We start from the raw sequence: 19709 nt of genomic DNA on the forward strand, positions 1-19709 counted from the left end.
AGCGACGGGAGGGTCCCATTGTCATGATCTCTAGGATGACATGCGTTACACTGGTGTCCTCCCATGCCCCCTAAAACTCCTCCAATGACTCTTACTGCCCACAGGAGACCAGACTCAATACAGTGGCAGGGCCTTTGCATCTCCCCAGCCCTGTCCCAAGGTGACCTATAAGCTCCTGTCACCATGAACCACATTTTGACCCTAACCAGAGTCTGCTCACATGTCTGCACGTTCACTCTGTCCTCAGTTCTTCCCTACCAACTCCTTCACTCCTCTTGGCCAGGAGGGCTATTGCTGCCTCCAGGAAGCCCTGTCTAATCCCACAGCAGCTGCACTACCCATGCCCTCTGCTCCCCAAGAGAGCGCCCATCACCCAGATCCTGGCTGGCTCTCTACATGTCTATTTCCCCCAGACCTGGGCACTCGGCAGGGGCTTTTCTCAGACTCTGACCCGTTGCTGAGTGATTAGGGTCGGGGGATCCCGGTCTCCCGGAGACCTGTTCAGCAGAGCAAACAAAATGAGCTTACGGAGGGCAATCTCATGTCCCATAGCATTGCCAAACTTGAAAAAAATTACAATGGCTTTGGAAACCATCTAACGTGTGTCTGGCACTATCTCAGTTCGGGGATTATCGAGGCCCACAGTCCTGGTGGCAGGCAGGGCGGTGGGGAGCAGGCCCCCCTCGATATTGGTGGTCTGGGCACCGTCTTATCGCTGCACAAACGCAGGGCAACTCAACAGTTTCAGGAGCAGCCTGGCCACAAGCTTCCTGAGCTGACGCCACTGAATTGCTATCAGGAACTGAGGCCACACAAGCCAGGTGCGGCCACCAGCCCCAGCAGGCCAGATGCTTCGAGAACCCAGATCTGCTGGGGGAGCCAGGGGACAGCCTAGCTTGGGATCTCCCAGAATCTAGTGCCAACTCTGGCCTTGGGTATGTGGCTTCACCTCTCTAGGCCTGCCTCAGTTTCCTCCTCTGAAAAGTGGGGGTAATAACAGACTCAGAGAGAAAGCCCCGTGGGAGGCTTCAGTCTGCCGAGAAGCAGCAAACTCCTCCATCACGACAGGTGCACAGGTGACAGCTCACCTGGTCCATTCCACTGCTCATCTCCACTTTGTCCCTGGCCCCACCCAGCCCTTTTCACCTGGGACTTGTGGCATCCAGAAGACCTCCATGATGCTGGCCCCAAGAATGCCATCCCTTACCAGCCCTGTGAGATGCCCGTGTCTCCCTCCTGGCAGGGGCCCTGGTGAGGCTGCTGCTCCAGGGACAGCCACAAGGGAGGCTCCCTTCATCTTAATGGCCCTGGATCTTTCTCTGGGACCCCAACCCCAACCATGCCACCAGGCACTCACCCTTGAGGATTCCAGGAAGAGAACGTGAACTTCAAGGGTAGCATTTGGGACCTGAGCCACGCAGCCCTTAGAAACTTGACTTGTAACGTATGTCACCTTGGCATCCACAGGCTGTAGGTCACAATGGACTGTTTCTGCGAGACCTGTTGGTGAAACACAGCCAGAGAGAGCCCCAGGTGAGAATAAGGTAGTGACAATCACTCCCACATTCTGAACGCCTAGCACTTGGCACTGGCTTAGGGTTTTCTGCATCCCACAGCTACCCTACAAGGCGGATATCATTCTGTCCATTCCACAGATGGAGAAACTAAGGCTCAAGAAGGAAAAGTCTCCCCCCGAGGTCACAGTGCAACTAGGGGCAGGGTTGACAGATAAAATGCAGGATACCGGGTTAAATTTGAATAAATAAAAAAGCGATTAATTTTTTTTTTAAGATTTTATTTATTTGACACAGAGAGATCACAAGTAGGCAGAGAGGCAGGCAGAGAGAGAGAGAGGAGGAAGCAGGCTCCCCGCTGAGCAGAGAGCCCGACGCGGGACTCGATCCCAGGACCCTGAGATCATGACCTGAGCCGAAGGCAGCGGCTTAACCCACTGAGCCACCCAGGCGCCCTAAAAAAGCGATTAATTTTTTAAAGTGAAAGTATATCCTATCACAAAAGACATATTTATACTTGAAATTTTTTTCATTGTTTATCTGGCACTCAAATTGAATGGGATATCCTAGATATTTTTTTTTTTTCAAAGATTTTATTTATTTACTTGACAGAGATCACAAGTAGGCAGAGAGGCAGGCAGAGAGAGGGGGGAGCAGAAGCAGACTCCCCGAGGAGCAGAGAGCCCCATGCGGGGCTCGATCCCAGGACCCCAGGATCATGACCTGAGCCAAAGGCAGAGGCTTTAACCCACTGAGCCACCCAGGTGCCCCAGGTGTCCTATATTTTTATTTGCTGCATCCAGCAGCCCTAGCCATGGGGCTGGGCTCACAGGTGTACACGCCCAAGCCTCTGGCCAGTTCGCTCCCAAGGGAGATGAGAGCTAAGATCAGGAGAGGAAAACTTCCCGTCCGTGCCTTGAGGCGGCTGGGAGGAATGGGGCCAAGGAGGATTAAGAGTCGCCAGGCCCCGAGGGAGGGAGGGAACCAGAAGGGTGGCCCCGGGTTCAGAGGGCGGCTGTGGGAGGAGGCCTGGGCCACAGGAGCCTGCTCCTGGGCTGCCCGGAAACACAGGTCCTGAGGGAAGGGAATGGAATTTCACCCTGACCCGGCAGAGGAGGAAGAGGAAATGAGGCCCCTACACCTCGTCCTAAGGAATGTGCCGAGGAAGGGGGGGGCTCCGGAGGAGGGAAGGAGGACAGAGAAGGGGCGACTGGAAGTTTGTGTCTCCATCTTGTCGCGCTCACTTCCTGTTTTCTTGGAGATCAAAGATGGGCGCGGAGGGGCTGGCAGCACGTCCAGCCGTCGCCAGCTCAGAAGAGGGAGTAGGGAGGCTTCTTCTGAATCCCAGGCCTTGGAGATTTTTCTCCTAAACCAGCCTTGCTGGGCTCAGGACCCCCGGAGGTCAGAGAAGGACTTAAGATGGCCGTCCCTAGCCTCCGCCACGCTACCCACCAGCGGCACTTTGGGAGGGATAAGTTCAAGACAAGGGCGTTTGGCGACTCCAGGCCTTGTAAGTCCTTGCCCTGGTCCTGTCCTGTGTGCAAGGCTCACAGTGCCAGTGTCCTATGGCGTTTGATTCAAAGCAGGGTCCCTGGAGCGAGGCCGACCTGGGTTTGAATCTCAGGCCCGCACTTACTAGCTCTGTGGCTTTGGTGAACAGTTTTCCCCCTTTGGGCTTCAGTTTCCTCACCTTTGAGAGGACAGCACCCACAAAACCCTCGGAGGTTGTTGGGAGGATTCCGCAAGAACAGGGCGTATGGTGATTCTTGGGGTCACAATTATTTGACTTCAGTCCTTGGAGAAGAATGGACTGTCTTAGGGGAGTAGGGGTGAAGTGGGGGGATGGGGCGGTCTGCTGGTGAGGGACCTCTGGCTTGGAGGTCACTAGTGTCCCAGGCCAGCAGACGCCCTCATCCCAGCAGATGCAAGGGCTGACACCATCTCCTGTTGTCCCAATTCCTGATGACCCACGAAACCCCTCAGTGCTCCCCACCCTCTCTCTCCCTTTCCCTATCAGCGAACACAGATTTCTTGGCTGCTACCTGGTCCAAACCCTTCCTACACAGCTGGGGAGACTGAGGCCCGGAGAGGCAGGATGGGCCAGAGTCACACAGCGCATGGCTGACCAGGCTGGGCCTCGGACCCCCTTCTCTCCACATGACCCAGGGTCTGGCCTGCAGATGAGCACAGTGCCTTCCTCCTTTCCTTCGGACTTTCCCTGCCCCCCCTCCCCAGACTTCCAGGAACCCCAGTTCCTCCTGGATCGCCTGGGCCGCCGGGGGCCACCTCCTCCATGCCGTCAGCGGGAGAGGCCACGGGCCTGGCCATTATGTAATGATCAGATAACGGGCCAGGCTGGGAGATCAGATAAGAGGTCCATTTATTTTGGGGCCTTTTCGAATCCTGGCTGCCCCCACCCCGCAGACGAGAATGGGGAGACAGGAGGGAGTATGACGCCCGGGCCTGTCTCCCGGAGCCGGAGGCGGGCCCAGACAGAGCTGAAAACAATCCCCTGGCACCAAGGGAAACGCCAGGGCCTCCCGGGACCGGGTTGGAGGAGGCGCCGCTAGGGGCCTGGGTGACCCGGCCCCGAATGAGAGACCTAGGAGCTGCCTCCCCACCTCTGTCCCCTTCCTCCTCCACCCCCACCCAGGAGCATAGGGCCACCTTGGGGATTTCCGCCTGGCCACCCCAGCACCTTGAAAGGCCACAGGGAATAATGGTCAAGCAACACCAGAGCCAGGCAACCTGGGTCAAAGCCCAGCTCTACCCCTCAAAACAAGGGTCACCTTGAGCAAAAGCCTAACTTCTCTGAGCCTCAGTTTCCCCATTTACAAAACAGCTTTCATCACGCTTACTGAGAGCCAGGTACTGTTTTGAGGCTTGACATGAGTTCATTCATTTGGTTCTTCCAGCAGCCCTACGGGTGGGTGCTGCTCTTATAACCATTTGACGCCTGGGGAGACAAGATCCGTGAGGGACAAGAATTTGCCCAAGGCCGCCCAACTATTAGGAGTCAGGGTCTGTATTTGCTGCCAGGCAATCCGGCTCTGGCACGTAGCTGTGTGTCTGCCTGGTACCCAGTAAGCATTCTGAACACAGTGGCTCTGATTACTTCCTAATTCCAGGGTAGAGCCTTTCCACAGGCTTTCTCTGTTTTTTTCCTCTTCTTCAATTACCCAGCTATTCATCCACACTTTGCTCCTTTCAGGGTCCCAGTTTAGCCTCCCAGATGACCCAGCTTCCAGCTCAGTGCACCTACAAGAGAGCCCTCAAGGCTTCCTTCTCCAGTCTTCCCTGTGGCTCCTCAGTGCCCACAGGGTCAAACCCATGCTCCATGGGCGCTTGGGTGGCTCAGTGGGTCAAAGCCTCTGCCTTCGGCTCAGGTCATGATCCCAGGGTCCTGGGATTGAGCCCCGCATCAGGCTCTCTGCTCAGCAGGGAGCCTGCTTCCTCCTCTCTCTCTACTGCCTTTCTGCCTATTGGGATCTCAGTCAAATAAATAAAATCTTAAAAAAAAAAAAAAAAATCCATGCTCCACCACCTAACATGGGATTAAAAAGTGCAGGGATCTCGGGCGTCTGGGTGGCTCAGCTGGTTAAGCATCTGCCATCCGCTCAGGTTGTAATCCTAGGGTCCCAGGATAGAACCCCACCTTGGGCTCTCTGCTCAGTGGGGAGTCTGCTTCTCCCTCTCCCTCTGCCCCTGCTCATGTGCTCTCTTTCTGCCTCAAATAAATAAATAAAATCTTAAAAAAAATAATAGTGCAGTGATCTGATGGATGCCAAGGTTCAGATCCTGATTCTGCCAGCTTTCAGCCTCCTTTCCATGCCTCAGTGTTATTATCCATACAGTGGGGATGACGGTGATCACAACAGCTTCCTCATCGAGTTGCTGCGAAAGTCAGTCCGATGACACAGGGGCAGGACTCTGCAGGCTGGTGGTGCAGGAGAAGACTCAGGACTGGCAACTGCTCTCATGAGAACTTACACCCACTTTGGGAGAAGTAAGCTCTTCCTCCAAACACACCTCATTCCCTGCAGCTGCCTTGCTCTCCCCCAGACCAATGGTCTCCCTTTCCTCCACCTCTTGGTCAATTTCTGTTCAACCTTCAAAGCCTTGTTGTGAAAGTCCTCTCGTCGGGACTGATCCAGTGGCACTCTAGCTGGGAGGACCAGTGTCGGGGCAAGAAGGGGACCAAACCTCATCTGCCCTCAAGCAGAATGGGGCAGTGGTTAGACCCTGGGCGCAAGCCCCAGCTGCTCATTCCTGGGCTGTTACTTGGGAGAATTCCTTCACCTGCTTGTGGCCCAGTCTCCTCAGCTGTGAGGTGGGGGAGACAGAAATGTCTGCATCCCTGGGCTTTTGTGAAGGTTAAGTCTGATGGTACACATCCGGTCTAGAGCGGGCGGGGGCCGAGAGTGGGGGCTGGGTCAGTGTCAGCAGGGATGTTTGTCTCTTCACCCCCATCCCTGTCCCAGGTATCAAGTCAGCTCAACCCTGGAGCATGGGTCCGGAGCTGGGGCTGGAGCTGGGGCTCTCCGTCTGGCTGAGATGAGACAGTCTCAACGGTCATGTCCCCACTGTCCCCAGGGACACATCTGCTCCTGGCTCACACAGTTCCTCTTTTATCTCCTGGCAAATGGGAAGCTGCTCTGAAATGTGGGCTCTAAGAGATGGGCATCTGTGTGGTCTCTGTGCTGTGTCACTTGCTCCATGTCTGGAGAGGCCCAGATCCCCACACAGGTGGTGGGCAGCACCAGGTTCCAAGTCCTGCCTCTGCCCCATCTTCTAGCAAAGGCTTCTCCACACTTTGGTCCCAGCCACCCGACACGGGCCTCAAATCCCAGCACCCACCCTCTTTCTGGGACTCTGTCCAAGTGAAATGCTCCAAAATACAGGAAGAGGTGCATGTACCAAAAACGTGCACGGCGGTGGTATTTATAACTAGCCTCAACGGGGGAATCACCTATATTTTCAACAATTAGGGATTCGTTAGACAAATGACAGGATGGCACATCGAAGAGAAAGAATATTCTGGAACCACAAAGGGACGGTTATGGGGTCTACATGACAACATAGAAACCTTCTGGGTCAAAAGAAGGGTGCCCAAGTCTCCCAAATGTTGATCCATCTTCCTTAAAACTACCTTCAAGAGCTAGACAAAAGGGACACCTCAGTCAACTGGGTGTCTGCCCTTGGCACAGGTGGTGATCCCACGGTCATGGGATCAAGTTCCACATTGGGCTCCCTGCTCAGCAAGGAGTCTGCTGCTGCCCCTGCTTATGCTCTCTGACAAATAAATAAGTAAATTCTTAAAAAAAAAAAAAAAAAGAGCTGGACAAAAACTAGTAGGAAACCCACCTAACAATACTGATATTAATGAAGGAACTTGGGAAGTGATTTTTTTTCCCTTTCTTATCGGTTTTCTTTGAGGAGTAGACTGAAGTGACTATATAACTAAATGGCTCTTTATAAAAATCTACATGTTTGTTCTTTAAAGAGAAAAAAAGCATTCCAATGTGGCAAAAAAAAAAGTGTCTTAGAGACACTTTTAGAGAGAATTCCCTAGAGAAAGCTTGTGCTGGAGATCAGGGACGTCAGGATTGTCCCCAAGCGTGCCGTGCACGGTTACTATTTTATTCTGACACGAACGGAGTCACTGTTGTTGAACAGACACAAATTCAGCTTTTTCTCTGTTTCGGCTGCATGTCATTGAATACAGATTCATTTGCTGTCCAGGCTGATGGACATTAGGGTGGTTTCCAGTTGGGGTTTTGTTACAGGTACCTATGGGCCATACAGATCTTTACGGAGTTGGACAAGCAGCGCCAAAGGGCTGAAGGCTGAGGGCATACACGAGTTAGGGTTTTGAAAAATTCTGCCAAACTGCATTCCCAGAAGGCTGGACCCATTCTTAGATCTGTTTGGGACCCATTTCTCAGTCCTGTTTGAGGATGTGAGGGTCACTCCTACCCCATCCCCTGGCGTGGAGATCTGAGTTCCACATTGCCTGCCCTCCACGAGCCTCAGTTTCCCAGACTATCAAAGAATTGGGCTGGATGGTTTGGAATGCCCTTGAACCCTATGATCACTGGGGTACTGGTACCAACTTCCAGGGGCAGATGAATAAATTATTAATTTTTCCAACTGGCTGTTAAACACAAACAGTATTAAAAACTAAATTTTGGGGGACGCCTGGGTGGCTCAGTTGGTTAAGCAGCTGCCTTCGGCTCAGGTCATGATCCCAGCGTCCTGGGATCGAGTCCCACATGGGCTCCTTGCTCAGCGGGGAGCCTGCTTCTCCCTCTGCCTCTGCCTGCCATTCTGTCTGCTTGTGCTCGCTCTCTCCCCTTCTCTCTCTCTGATAAATAAATTAAAAAAAAAAAAACAAAACAAAAAAAAAAAAACTAAATTTTGGGGAGCACCTGGGTGGCTCAGTAGGTTAAGCATCTGCTTAGGCTCGGGTCAAGACCCCAGGGTCCTGGGATTGAGCCCCATGTTGGGTTCCCTGCTCAGTGGGGAGTCTGCTTCTCCCTCTCCCTCTGCCCCTTCACCTGCTCATGATCTAACAAATAAATAACATCTCTTAAAAAAAAATTAAATCTGTGAGTGCTTGGCTGGCTCAGTGGAACATAAGACTCTTAACCTTAAGGTTGTATGTTCGAGCCCCACATTGGGTGTACAGACTACTTAAAAATAACTTTTTAAAAAAAGATTTTATTTTTTTATTTGACAGAGAGAGACACAGTGAGAAAGGGAACACAAGCGGGGGGAGTGGGAGAGGGAGAAGCAGGCTTCCCGCTGAGCAGAGTGCCCGATGCAGGCCTCGATCCCAGGACCCTCGGATCATGACCTGAGCCGAAGGCAGATGCTCAACGACTGAGCCACCCAGACACCCTGATTAAAAATCTTAAAAAAAATTTAATTGTATAAGCTTAAAAAGAAATATTTTAAAAATGGTAATAAATATTCCAACTCATCACTTCCTAATTATTTTACTACACTTTACTATAATCTATGCTCTGGAGGTCAAATGTCTGTTGCGTCAATGTGGTAAAAAATATCGGACAAAGTGCTGGGGTCGCCGCATCCCACCTGCAGTCTTGCTGAGGCGGTAGCTTGAAATCGACCATAGAGGAATATTCACACCCTGGACATTAACAAACACCATCCCCAGCGCCCTCCACCTCCTTGTTCACGATTTGCCAGCACACCGCTGCCTTCCATCCTAGAAAAACAGGCCTTGAAGATCTACATGGATCTTTCTCGAATGATGAGAGGACAGTATTATCAAGCTAGCAACGTGGCAGCGGTGAGAGAAAGACAGGGTGGCCTGGAGGCCTATCATGGAGCTCAGGTGGGTTTCTGTCTGGCCTGTGTGAACTTGGCAGGTCACGGCCTCCACTTCCTCTCCTGGAAAATGGGGAGATGGAGGCAGCCATCTTGCAGGGTTGCTGGGAGCTATATTGGGCGGGGGTGGTGGTAGTGCATACTTATTACACGTGGTTAGGAGCCACAAGTCTAGGGTCAAATCTGTGCTAGGTTATTTAGTAGCTGTGACAGTTTCCTGTGAGCTGTGAAGTAGGGGTTTAGAGACCAAAGGACTGGGGACTTTAAAATGCCACAAGGTGGGATCAGGTAGGGAGGTGGCCTCGGCTGTTCTCTTCCCACCGCCAACCCCAGATCCTTTAGGGAGTTTCTGGATATGCCGTGGGTGAAGGAGAGCCCATAGGACTGTCCTGTGGCTTCAGGTAGGTGAGGGGCGGACACGGCAAGGCCCAAATGAGTAGGATGGAGGTCTGGGTGTCCCCAGCTCCTCACAGCCTCTCTGGTCAGTGTCAGAAGGCCACAGAGCCAGGACCATCTAGAAAAGCCCCCAGGCTGAGCCGTCCCCGCAGAACACTTAGTCTGGGCCTGTGTCCCCACCCTGCCGCATCTTGAGGAACAGAGGGTAAGTAGAGGCAGAGAGAGAGTGCTAAGTTCAAGAGTGTTCTGGGGGCCGCTCACAGGCCCTGGGGTGGTGAGAGGCAGGACCTTAAAGCTGAACATAAAGCCGCAATAATAACACAGAATCCTCCAGCCTGCTCCGAGCTCTCTCTACAAGCACGCTGCCCCCTCCAACAGCCCCAGAGGAATTCTGTCCCCATCCCCACTGTGCTCAGCGGCCGAAGGCCATCCCCCAACATCACACCGCCAGGAAGCAGCCATGTGAGATTTGAACCAAGAGCCCTAGTGCTGACTGTGAATCCACACACCCTCCTCCCCACAGGTTCCTCAGATGGGAACCTTAAGGCTCAGAGAGGGCAGGAGACCCTCCCAGGGCTGCACAGCACTCTAGGACATGGGCTTCCTGGGGAGAAACTGGACAGAGCTAGGAGGGCAGACGCCAGAGGCCGGGGCTGAGGCAAATAACTCACACCCGTTTGCTTGAGACGGTTAGGGCTAAAAGTTCTTTGTCTTGTCAAACCGGGAGGGTTGGTCACCCTATGGTGTCCACACTGGGCTGTCCAGACCCCCTAGGACAGCCCCACTGGGCATAAGGTCAGGACCAGGTTAGAGGCCGGGGACACTTGGGGCCAAATCTCACCGCCGCCGCCGCCCGCCCCCCCCCCCGCCCCCCGGCCCCAGGGTCCCTGGACACCTACTTGTGGGCCTGAGGCTGCAGACGGCCAGCAGCAGGGCAACGACCGGGGGCAGCGTGCGGCGGTCCATGCTGTCCACCAAGGGCTCTGTGCGCTGGGCCTTATCCGGTGTCCAGAGGCAGGGCTGCGGGCGGGCGTGGGGGCTGGCGTGGGCGCGAACAGGGACCCAAGGGGAACAGGCGGCCGGAGCGACGGCGTCCCTGCTCCAGCCTTCTGAGGTGGCGGCCGAGGGGTCAGGAGAAGTGGGCACAGGGGCGCAGGGCCGGGCCAGGGGTCGCTGGCCGAAGGGTGAGCGGGGAGGGGGTGCCGGGCTCCTGCGGATGGCGGCTGTGGCAGCAGTCCTGGCCCAGGGATGCGGATGGAGGCTGGGGTATGACCGGCAGCGGTGGGGAGCTCCCGGCTCATCCAGTCCGGCCCGGGGAGGCAGGAAATGCGCTTCCTTAGAGAAGGGGCTGGCCCAGGCAGCCTGCCAGGCGGGGAGAGGAAGTGCCACGGCTTTGTCGCTGGGTGGGGGGCCCTGTGTGGGGGGGAAGCAGTTGGGTGGGAGGGCCCAGGCTCCAGGCTCGGCTCCCCACGCACCCCACTCTCCCATCCCACCCTCTCCAGGGCCAGCTGGTGAGGCTCATCCGGCAGCCCCCCGGGGGCAGCTGAAAACAATCACCCTAACAAGGAGCCCTTTTAGAGGCCCTGACCAAGGAGGCTCAGCTGGAGCTCATAGCCCCTTGAGCTCAGTTGTTCCCATTTTGCAGATGAGAAAACAGAGGCCTGGTGCAGAGAGATAACTGGTCCCCAAAGATGGTGGAGTTGGGATTCGAACAGGTGTCATGAGGCACCAAAAGTGGCTTACGTAAGCCTGACACTGGCTCGTCATTCCTTGCTTTGCAGGCAGGGAAACTGAGGCCCGGGATAGGGAAAGAACACTCCCAAGTGGCAGCTGGGGCTGAGTTCTCAGGGCCCAGGGAGAGCAGGGGAACATCAGGCCTGCTTCCTCCATGGGTGGAAAATCCTCCAGGGAAAAAAGACAGCCCCAAATGAAAGCGGGACTCTCTAACGGTCTTTCCGAAGTCAGGTGGCCCTGGGTTCAAAGCCCTGCTCTCCTTGTTCTGAGCCACAAGTCCTCAAACAAGGTTCTACAACATTCGGTCACCGTGTTTGTAAAGAGGGCACAATGGTGCCTTCCTGGCCAGGCTGCTGTGAGATCTGGGGAGGTCTGGGCACTATGACGCTGAACTTGGCCCTGGCACAGGAAACACTCCCACCATCAGTGCTCCCTCAGCCTGGGAGACAATGGCCGAACTGTCCCTTGTTCATTCTGCAAACAGTAAGTGCCAACTGTGTGCCCACCGTGATGTTGGTCCCGAAGTAGCACCTAGGGTCAGGCCAAGGGAGTTCAGAGGAAGCAGCCTAAGCTGCCTGGTGTCTGAAGGACAGGGTGAGGTAGGGGACAGGCATAGAAGAAGTGGGTAAAGAAGGTCCGTTGGGCAGGGGACCAGCCCCAGCGACGGTGGGGAGGCAGGAAGTCCGACCACTGTGGGACATGCAGGAGGTGTGCTGGGGACAAGAAGCCTGGAGGGGCAGACTCTTGCCTGGCTCTGGAGGGACACCTAGAATGAAGGCCAGGGGCTATCATGGAGGGTTCTGGAGCAGAAGGGGCTGGCTTTGAGAAGACAGATCATGTGATGTGCTGGTAGGACCCACAGACGGGATGGAGCCAGGAGGCCCTTCCCTTTATCCTTGTCCTGGGTCAGAGATGGAGTAATAGAGGCCCAGGGAGAGAGGAGAAGGCAGGAGCCCTGGGTGCCTCTGGAGGGAACGGAGGACAAGTATGTCTGTCTGTGCAGGAGCGGAGAAGGGGTGGGAAGGGCGGGCGTGGCTTCTTGGGTGGGGATTGGGGGAAGGTTCGTGGCCCAGCCCTGGAGCTGCCTGGCCAGGCATGCATGTGGGGTCAAGGGAGACCCCCTCCACCAAGCAGGAAGGCTGTGATGGGGAGGAGGGGGCCGTCGTGGGAGGAGTAGCCCCTTGGCCTGTTCCCATGGGCGCAGAGATGGGGAGGTCGGTGCCCCCAGTCCGAGGGCAGGGATGACGGAGGGGGCTGTGAGGCTTCCCCCAAGGCCCTCAGAACAGGGTCTGTACCCCAGGGACAGTTAATCCAGCCCCTGGGGCTGAACTCCCCAGTGCACCAGGCTCCGCCCTAGGCGGTCCCCTTATCAGCTCTGGATCCTCACAGCCACCCCTGGAGCCCAGTGATGTTAAACATTTAAAGAGGAGGAACCCAAGACTCCCTGAAGTTTATGTGACACCCCCCCCCCGCCCCCAGTGGGAAAGCAGAGACCTCAGGGCCGTGTGACTCCAAGCTCCCCTCCTTTTCTGCTAACTGTGGAGAAGACCCATGTCGCCGTGGCTGTGGGTGTCACAGGGTAAGGGGAATCCAGGGCCAGAGCAGGAAGCCCATGGGAGGCTTGCCCCAAAACTTCCTCCTTCCCACTTCCCCCCAGGCTGCACAATCCATCCCCAGGCACGTTCTAAACCAGACCCACTGGATTCTCTAGAAAACAGGAGAAGCTACAGGCAGACCCATGGAAGAACTTTCAGGAAACTTCCAGGGGATAGAAAGACCTACAGGCAGTTGAAGGAGGGCCTGGAACCCTGACTCCGGAGACCTTGTGGCGGATGGAAGAGACTGGGACCCCCCAGCTGTGGAGACGAGGTCACCTGCCCCCGCCCCCGACACTCTAGCCTGTGTGAGTCTCTCCACTGACTAGACGCCCCTCGAGGGGGACTTTGACACGTCTGCACCGCTGCGGCCCCAGCACAGAGCCCAGGACGCTTCCCGCCTTAAGATCTATTTATTGAAAGCACGAAGTACCCAAGAAGATAAGGCAGGGGTGGGGGCCATGGAGGTCACAGGGCAACTGAGGTACAAAGAAGCAGGTCTTACTCCTCTTCCCCAGTAGAAGAGACCAGTTCTCCACTGGGTCGCCTGTCCCTGGGAAGCTTGATGGTCATATCGTCTCACAGCAGGGGACAGACCTTGGGTTAGCCATCTTCCATCTCCATCTCGATGGACACGTCTGCAGCGTCTCATCCCTCTCAACCCCTCAGCCCCCTCAGCCCTGCACAGATCACAGGGAGTGGGGGGGGGGTTTCATTTCTCAGGGTCTTTCCCTGCAGAATCAGTGCAAATCAGTAGCCTCCCTCCACTGAAGGCCACAGTCCTGACCAGGCCCTCTCTGGGCCAAAGGTGGTCATGGCTCACACTGCTCTCCCTTGTGGTTTCCCCAACACTGCACCCCCCCCTTTGTCCACACCTGGGTAAACAGACCCTTCATTAAATTCTCAAATTATCCCAATGGAGCGTGCCATCTGTTTCCTGCTGGGGCTCTGACTGATACAAATGTTTTCAGGTGCCGCCTCGCCACACGCCAAGGAGACATGTGGCCAATGGCCAGGTCCCTGTGCCACGACCCCACAGTGGGCAGGTGCACAAATTCTGCTCCTTCCTCCTCCTGACTGGCTGGGAAGGCCAGGGCTGCAGGAAGGGACAGAGCACGTCTACCCTGGCCACAAGCCACAGGAGGAATTTTAGGCAGTCCCCGGGGAGCCCCCCAGGCGGCTGTCTGTCTCCAGCACCGGCCTGGAGCCAAGGGCTGCTGAGGACATCAGGGCCAAACCCACAAGGACAACGGAGAAAGTGGGTACATGGGGCCGAGAGCACGGCAGTGGGAGTCAGGGTACCAGGCTCTGTCTCAGACAGCCTTAGGCAAGACCTTTCTACGTGCTGGATCTCATCTTTCTTCATCAGCACCATGGGAGGACAGCCTGCAGGCCTGGAGAAGCTTGAAGCCCAGGAAAAGAATTGGAATCACTTCACCATTGACAAGCTTGTCCAGCCCCGTGCCAGGTGCCAACTTACAGCCACCTACTGGGCTGAGACTGTCATGGGTCCATTTTACAGTGCAAGAAACTGAGACTCAAGGGTGCACGACAACAGGTCTGGGGAGAAGCAGAGGGTAATTCAGGTCTGGCCCGTATTTCCTCCTTTAGCTTCCAGAACATTCCATGTTGTTGTTCTTCCCACCTCCCTGGTCACCTTATCTGCCTCCTTACTCATTCCTCCTCATCCTCCCAGGCTTGACCCCTGGGCCTCTTCCCTTCTCTGTTTTCTCATACCCAGGTCAGGTTTTCGCAAACCTTTGGGACCATGACCTTGTGTCCCAGCATGAACCTGGGACTCAGGCTCAAACAATCACAGTGTTTTGTGAACACATATACCCTTACGATGTGTATCCATCTCGTCTCATTTCCTTTCAAATACGAATCACAAGCCGCTCTATCGGTTTCATCACCCACGGCAGGTCTCAGCCATAAAATATGATGCCTTAGCTCCCTGCTACTCCAAATGTGGTCTTAGCATCTCCCGAGAGCTTCTCTCCGGCCCTGCCCCAGACCTGCTGACTCAGAACCTGCATTTTATCAAGATCCCCAGGGCATCCGTGTGCACATTAATTTTGACAAGTGCTGTTCTGGGTGACCTCATCCAGACAAATGGCTTTAAGTGCCATCTATGGATACTGATGGCTCCCAGCTTTCTACTCTCCCCCTGATTCCAGGCTCCTGGGTGTAACATAAGCAGCTCAGGCTTCATGGGACCTGCACCACGTTCTGTCCCTTCTGTGCCAACTGCTCCCGCCTCAGGGTCTCCTTCTCAGACCGTGACGGATCCCTCCTCTCATCGCTCAAGCCTTGAGGTTGACCTTGACTCCCATAACCCCTCCTCCAATCGACACAGAATCTTGTCAGTGGCTTTCCCAGTTTTCCAGTGTTTGTGGGGTTCCCACCCACCGCCCAGCTACCACCCTGGTCACCAGAAGCACCCCCTAGAATATTGTGGTCACCTCCTTAGGGAGTTCCCTTGCTGCCACCCTTCTCCCAGCCCATTCGGCACACAGTAAAGGGGGGTGGCTGTTGAAGTTAAGCCAAGTTTCATCCCTCCTGCTCAGCACCTATCTTGGGTCAACATCTTGTTCCGTATAAAAGCCAAAGCTCCTCAAATGGCCAGCGAGGCTTCCCCTGTCCCCTCTCCAACCTCGTCTTTTGCTCTGCTCCCCCTTGCTCCCCACACTACAGCCACACTGGCCTCCTAGAATGTGCCAAATCCAAACTCACCTCAGGGCCTTTGCACTTGCTATTCCCACTTCCTGAAACACTCTCCCCCTAGATAACCACAGGGCTTTAAGTCACCATGCAAAGTCGCAGGGTCAGTGAGGACTTGGCTGACCATTGCATTTAAAATAGGCCCCTCCCCACACCACCAATTGGTCTCTATCTGACACATTCTATATAGTTTTTTTTTTTTTTTTTTGGTCTGTCTCCCTCTCTAGAACAGAAGTTCCATGAGGACAAAGATCCTGCTTTGCTGCCCCAACCCCATCACTTCAAACAGCACCTGGCCTGTGAGAGGTGTTTGAGAATTCGGTCAGTATAAATGTTAGCAGCTCAAGCTTGCACAGGTTGTGATTCTGAGGCCTCAGAGTGTGGGTGTTGGAGGCATGCTAAGCCAAGGACAGGGCCTCTGATGAGAGGGAATGATTCCCCAAGGGGGCCTGGTGGTCACCAGATCAGTGGTCCCGCCAGGCTCTGCTCTGTTCTAGAAGAGAGAAGTCCTTCAGAGTCTCCTTGTTCCCCAAGGACAGGTCTAGGTACCCGCTGCCTCCCAAATGTTGGCCTTTTTGCTGAAACCCACTCCCCAAGGTGCAAAGAACCCACAAGGACCACCCAGGAGACACAAGAATTCCACTGGGTTAGGATTCTAGAACCTCTATGTTGTAAGGCTCGAAGTTCATAGAAAGAAAGCTGAGGCCTGCAAAGGGAAGAGACTCGCCCAGCATTCCACGAACCATGGAGGGCAACAGTGGCAGGGAGACCCTGCACTAGAACCCTAGGAAGAGGGCAGAAGCTGGAGAGGGAGGTGAGGGTCTAGCCCCGTGCCCCTGCCTTGCTGTGTGGCCTGAGGCAAGTCACACAACCTCTCTGGGTCAGCTTTACCCGTGAGGAAGCCCTGTGCTCACAGTCTGCACATGCACAGTAGGGCCCTGGCCCACACCCCTCAGAAGCCCCCCCACTGCGGAGCCGCCAGGCCTTCCTGTTTACTCGAGGCCCCTCTCCAGGCTGGGAGGCGGCAGCCTTGGCCTCCTCTGCTCCCTGCTTCCTTCCTCTCCCACTTCAGCGCCTCCGGCCAGGCCCTCAGGGCCCTCGAGGCCAAGACTTAGGGGCGCAGTCCGTTGTCGGGTGGGGGGGGGAGGCATCTGAGGCCACCACCCCCGCAGAGCACTCTCTCTCTCTCTGAGATCCTGAGGTCTCTGGCTGGTCAGAATGTTCCGGCAACTTTGGGATAAGGCTTTGCCTGGAGCATCGCTAGAGACGTCAAGAGTGTGACAATTGCGATGGGCTCCTGCCTGGTCCCAGTGCCACGCCCACCTCCCAGCCCACACAAGTGGAGGAGCAGGCGTTGGCTGACCCCAGAGACTCCCCCTCCTCCCCACTCCCAGAAGCCAGGCATCTGCTGAGCTGGCTCTCCCTGAGCTACCCAAAGTGTGGGCCGGGGACCAGCAGCCCAGCCCTCGGCGGCCAGGGCAGCTCTGCAGAAGCAGCATCAGCTTTTTACACAGGCCTTGAGTGCCCTGGTAGGCCGGACACGCCGCAGCTCTGGCCCCCTGCCTGGGTTTAAAGGCCTTCCTGAGCCTCACTTCTTAGGTGTTCTTGCCCCACAGGCTAAGCCTGAATCCATGAAGCCTTTACAAATAACTTCCAGTTCACAAGAAATTTAGAGGAGACAGGAGCAAGTTGGACGTCACCAGGAGGAAGCAAAGGGTGAATCTGGAAGTTTTCTGCAAGACAGCTGTCACAACAAAGATTCTAAGGTTGAAAGAGATCTGACAGATATCGCAACGGGGGGGGGGGGGGCGGTGGCTATGATCCTGGGTTGTACCCTGATTTGAACAAAGACACATTTTGGGGACAATTGGGCAAAATTGCCTGTGGGCTGATTATTATAAATTATGAAATTAGTGTTTAACTTAGTGTTACGGAAACTCTGAGTTGTGGTTTTGAAGGAAGGTGTCCTTATTTCGTAGAATCCTACTTGAGGGGTGAAGTTTTTTTCTTCATATCTGTAATCTACTATAAATAGTTGGTCAAGATCAAAACAATAATGAAGGACATACAGGGAAATGACAGCAGTTACTAAATGTTGGCTGATGGGGGTTCATTCTATTATTTCCTCTAATTTCAGTTTGAAATTTTGCATTAAAGTTTAGTTTCTCATCAAAGAAAGTTTCTTCTTGGGGCGCCTGGGTGGCTCAGTGGGTTAAGCCGCTGCCTTTGGCTCAGGTCATGATCTCAGGGTCCTGGGATCGAGTCCCACATCGGGCTCTCTGCTCAGCAGGGAGCCTGCTTCCTTCTCTCTCTCTCTGCCTGCCTCTCTGCCTACTTGTGATCTCTGTCTGTCAAATAAATAAATAAAATCTTTAAAAAAAAAAAAAGAAACTTTCTTCTTTTATTTCTTTTTAAGTTGAGAGAGAGAGTATGGTGGGGAGAGTGGGGGAAATGTGGAAGGGCAGAGGGAGAGGGAAAGAGAGAGAGAATCCTCAAGCAGGCTCCCCACTGAGTGCTGAGCCTGAAGCAAGGCCCTGAGATCATGACCTGAGCCGAGATCAAGATTCAGATGCTTAACCCACTGAGCCACCCAGGTGGCCTGCCCCCCATCGCCCCAAGAAAAACAGTCTTTCCGAACCTCCCATTGCCCTTAGGAAAGAGACTAGATACTTGGGTCGGCACTCAAGGCCCCACAAATCTGGCTCCTCTAGGCTTGTCTCTTGTTCCTGCACCCCTCTCACCTGTATTCTATCCAACAGGCCTCTGTGGCTCTGCAGAGTTGTTCCCTCGACCCTTCCATGACCTCTGTCACAGTGAAGTGAACTCCTAGGGCCCCCTCCAGAGCTCCACCTCAAGGAACCGGCTGCACGAAGGAGACCCTCGAAGGAAGGTCTGTGATGGCAAGGATGGGGTGGAGGTTACTGGACCTTTTACATTTCTGTGTTTCAGTTGTTTTTTGCTTTTTCAAGTTTCCAACTTGTTTATTTAAGTGGACAAGGTGATTCTGTGGCGAACAGGAGTTTGGGTCAGCCTTAGGTTCTCGTTAAACTGGGACACACCTGAAATGATGATGCTATAATTGAAAAAAAAATAAGGATTATGAAGATACTCTTGTCAGGTGATTTCTCCCACTCTATGGTCTTTGGCGTGTCTTCCCTGCTTGTCCTCACGCTGGTCTGGACAACCCCGAGCTGGAAGGTGTGTGTGTGTGTGTGTGTGTGTGTGTGTGTGTGTGTGTGCACGCGCGCGTTAGACCGCTTGGACAGAGGTGACACAGAGACCCAGAGGTGGAAGGTCACAGAGCCATTGAGACTCCCCAGCACACCCCAGCTGGCCTGGGGAACAGAGACCAGGGGCAGAGGCCTTACCCGTGCACCCACCCAGCCCGCAAGGCTTATTCCCCCACGATGCCTGCCTTCTCCTATCTCCCCTGTGCTCTCACTTACTTGTTCTGTGTTCTTCTTTCAATAGACTCACTTTTATAACTTAAATATGTTTATTTTAAAGGAAACTTAGTAACTAATGTAGATGGAAAACCAGCCACACTTGCTGTAAATGAAGGGGGTCATAGCTTGGGCACAATCAGCCCCTCGTGGGGTCTTGTTCCAGCCAGGTGTGGCTGCCGAAGGTCCTCCTGGCTCTAAAGGGAGTCAGCTGGGGCTGGGACAGGTGTTAAGGACACGTGAGCACCAAGTTGAGCCTTTTGTGGTGATGAGGTCACAGTGGAAGAACGGGAAAGGCAAGATGGTTCTCCCCCGGGGATCCTGGGGATCCCCAAAGCACCCCAGCCCTGCTCATGTCCAAGGCTGCTCCCACGGCCACAGTGACTGCTGGCCTCACACCCCCGTTCAGCATGTTCTCGTCCTCACATTGAGGAGTGGGGGCTGCAGGGGGCATAGACCCTGACTCAGATTTGGAATGGGCTCAGACAAGGCAGCTGGTGACCTGTCCAGGGACGTATGGTGGGAGGTCTTCCACATCTCCCCTCCTCAGGGAGGGAGTGCTGACCAATCTCGATGCCCTTGCCAGACCCTCAGAGTTTCTTGTACCCAGAAGCCAACTCTTTGCCCACCCAGAGAGCTCATATGTGCCCTCCCATTGCCCAGGAAGCCCCACCCCTCCGCCGCCAACCCAGCCCATGACCTTGCTGCACACAGGTCCCAGTGGCATGAAGCACAGAAAACATGCTCAGAGCGATGAGGGTTCAGGGCCAAGGCTGCCCAGCGAGGATTGGGAGGAACCCAGGTTGGGGCTCGGCTGTGCCTGACCATTAGTCCCCAAGAACAAGCATCCTGCCTCAGTCACCCTGGAGCCCCAGGCCCGGCATGGCCTGGGTGAGGAAGGGCCCTGGGTCTTCCTGTGGTGCTAGGGAAAGGCAGCTGGCCAAGGTGGGCTG

The 19709-nt window shown here is 54.8% G+C and overlaps 1 protein-coding gene across 2 annotated transcripts in view; it reads right to left on the bottom strand.

Moving 5' to 3' along the window:
• Positions 1–10629, bottom strand: part of ENG (endoglin) — a 31543-nt gene extending 20914 nt beyond the window's left edge. Inside the window, exons 1-2 of one of the 2 annotated variants that reach the window (XM_082695632.1) lie at positions 10163–10629; positions 1358–1500 (exon numbers count right to left, since the gene is read on the bottom strand). In XM_082695632.1, coding sequence (XP_082551758.1) covers positions 1358–1500; positions 10163–10229 — 210 coding nt within the window. In that variant the 5' untranslated portion in view covers positions 10230–10629. The remainder of the gene's footprint in view (positions 1–1357; positions 1501–10162) is intronic. The other variant, XM_082695633.1, reaches the window with a different exon arrangement.
• Between the last annotated feature and the right edge of the window lie 9080 nt (positions 10630–19709).

The sequence above is a fragment of the Mustela nivalis genome (assembly GCF_964662115.1).
Source record: "Mustela nivalis genome assembly, chromosome: 13".
NCBI classification, from domain to species: domain Eukaryota; kingdom Metazoa; phylum Chordata; class Mammalia; order Carnivora; family Mustelidae; genus Mustela; species Mustela nivalis.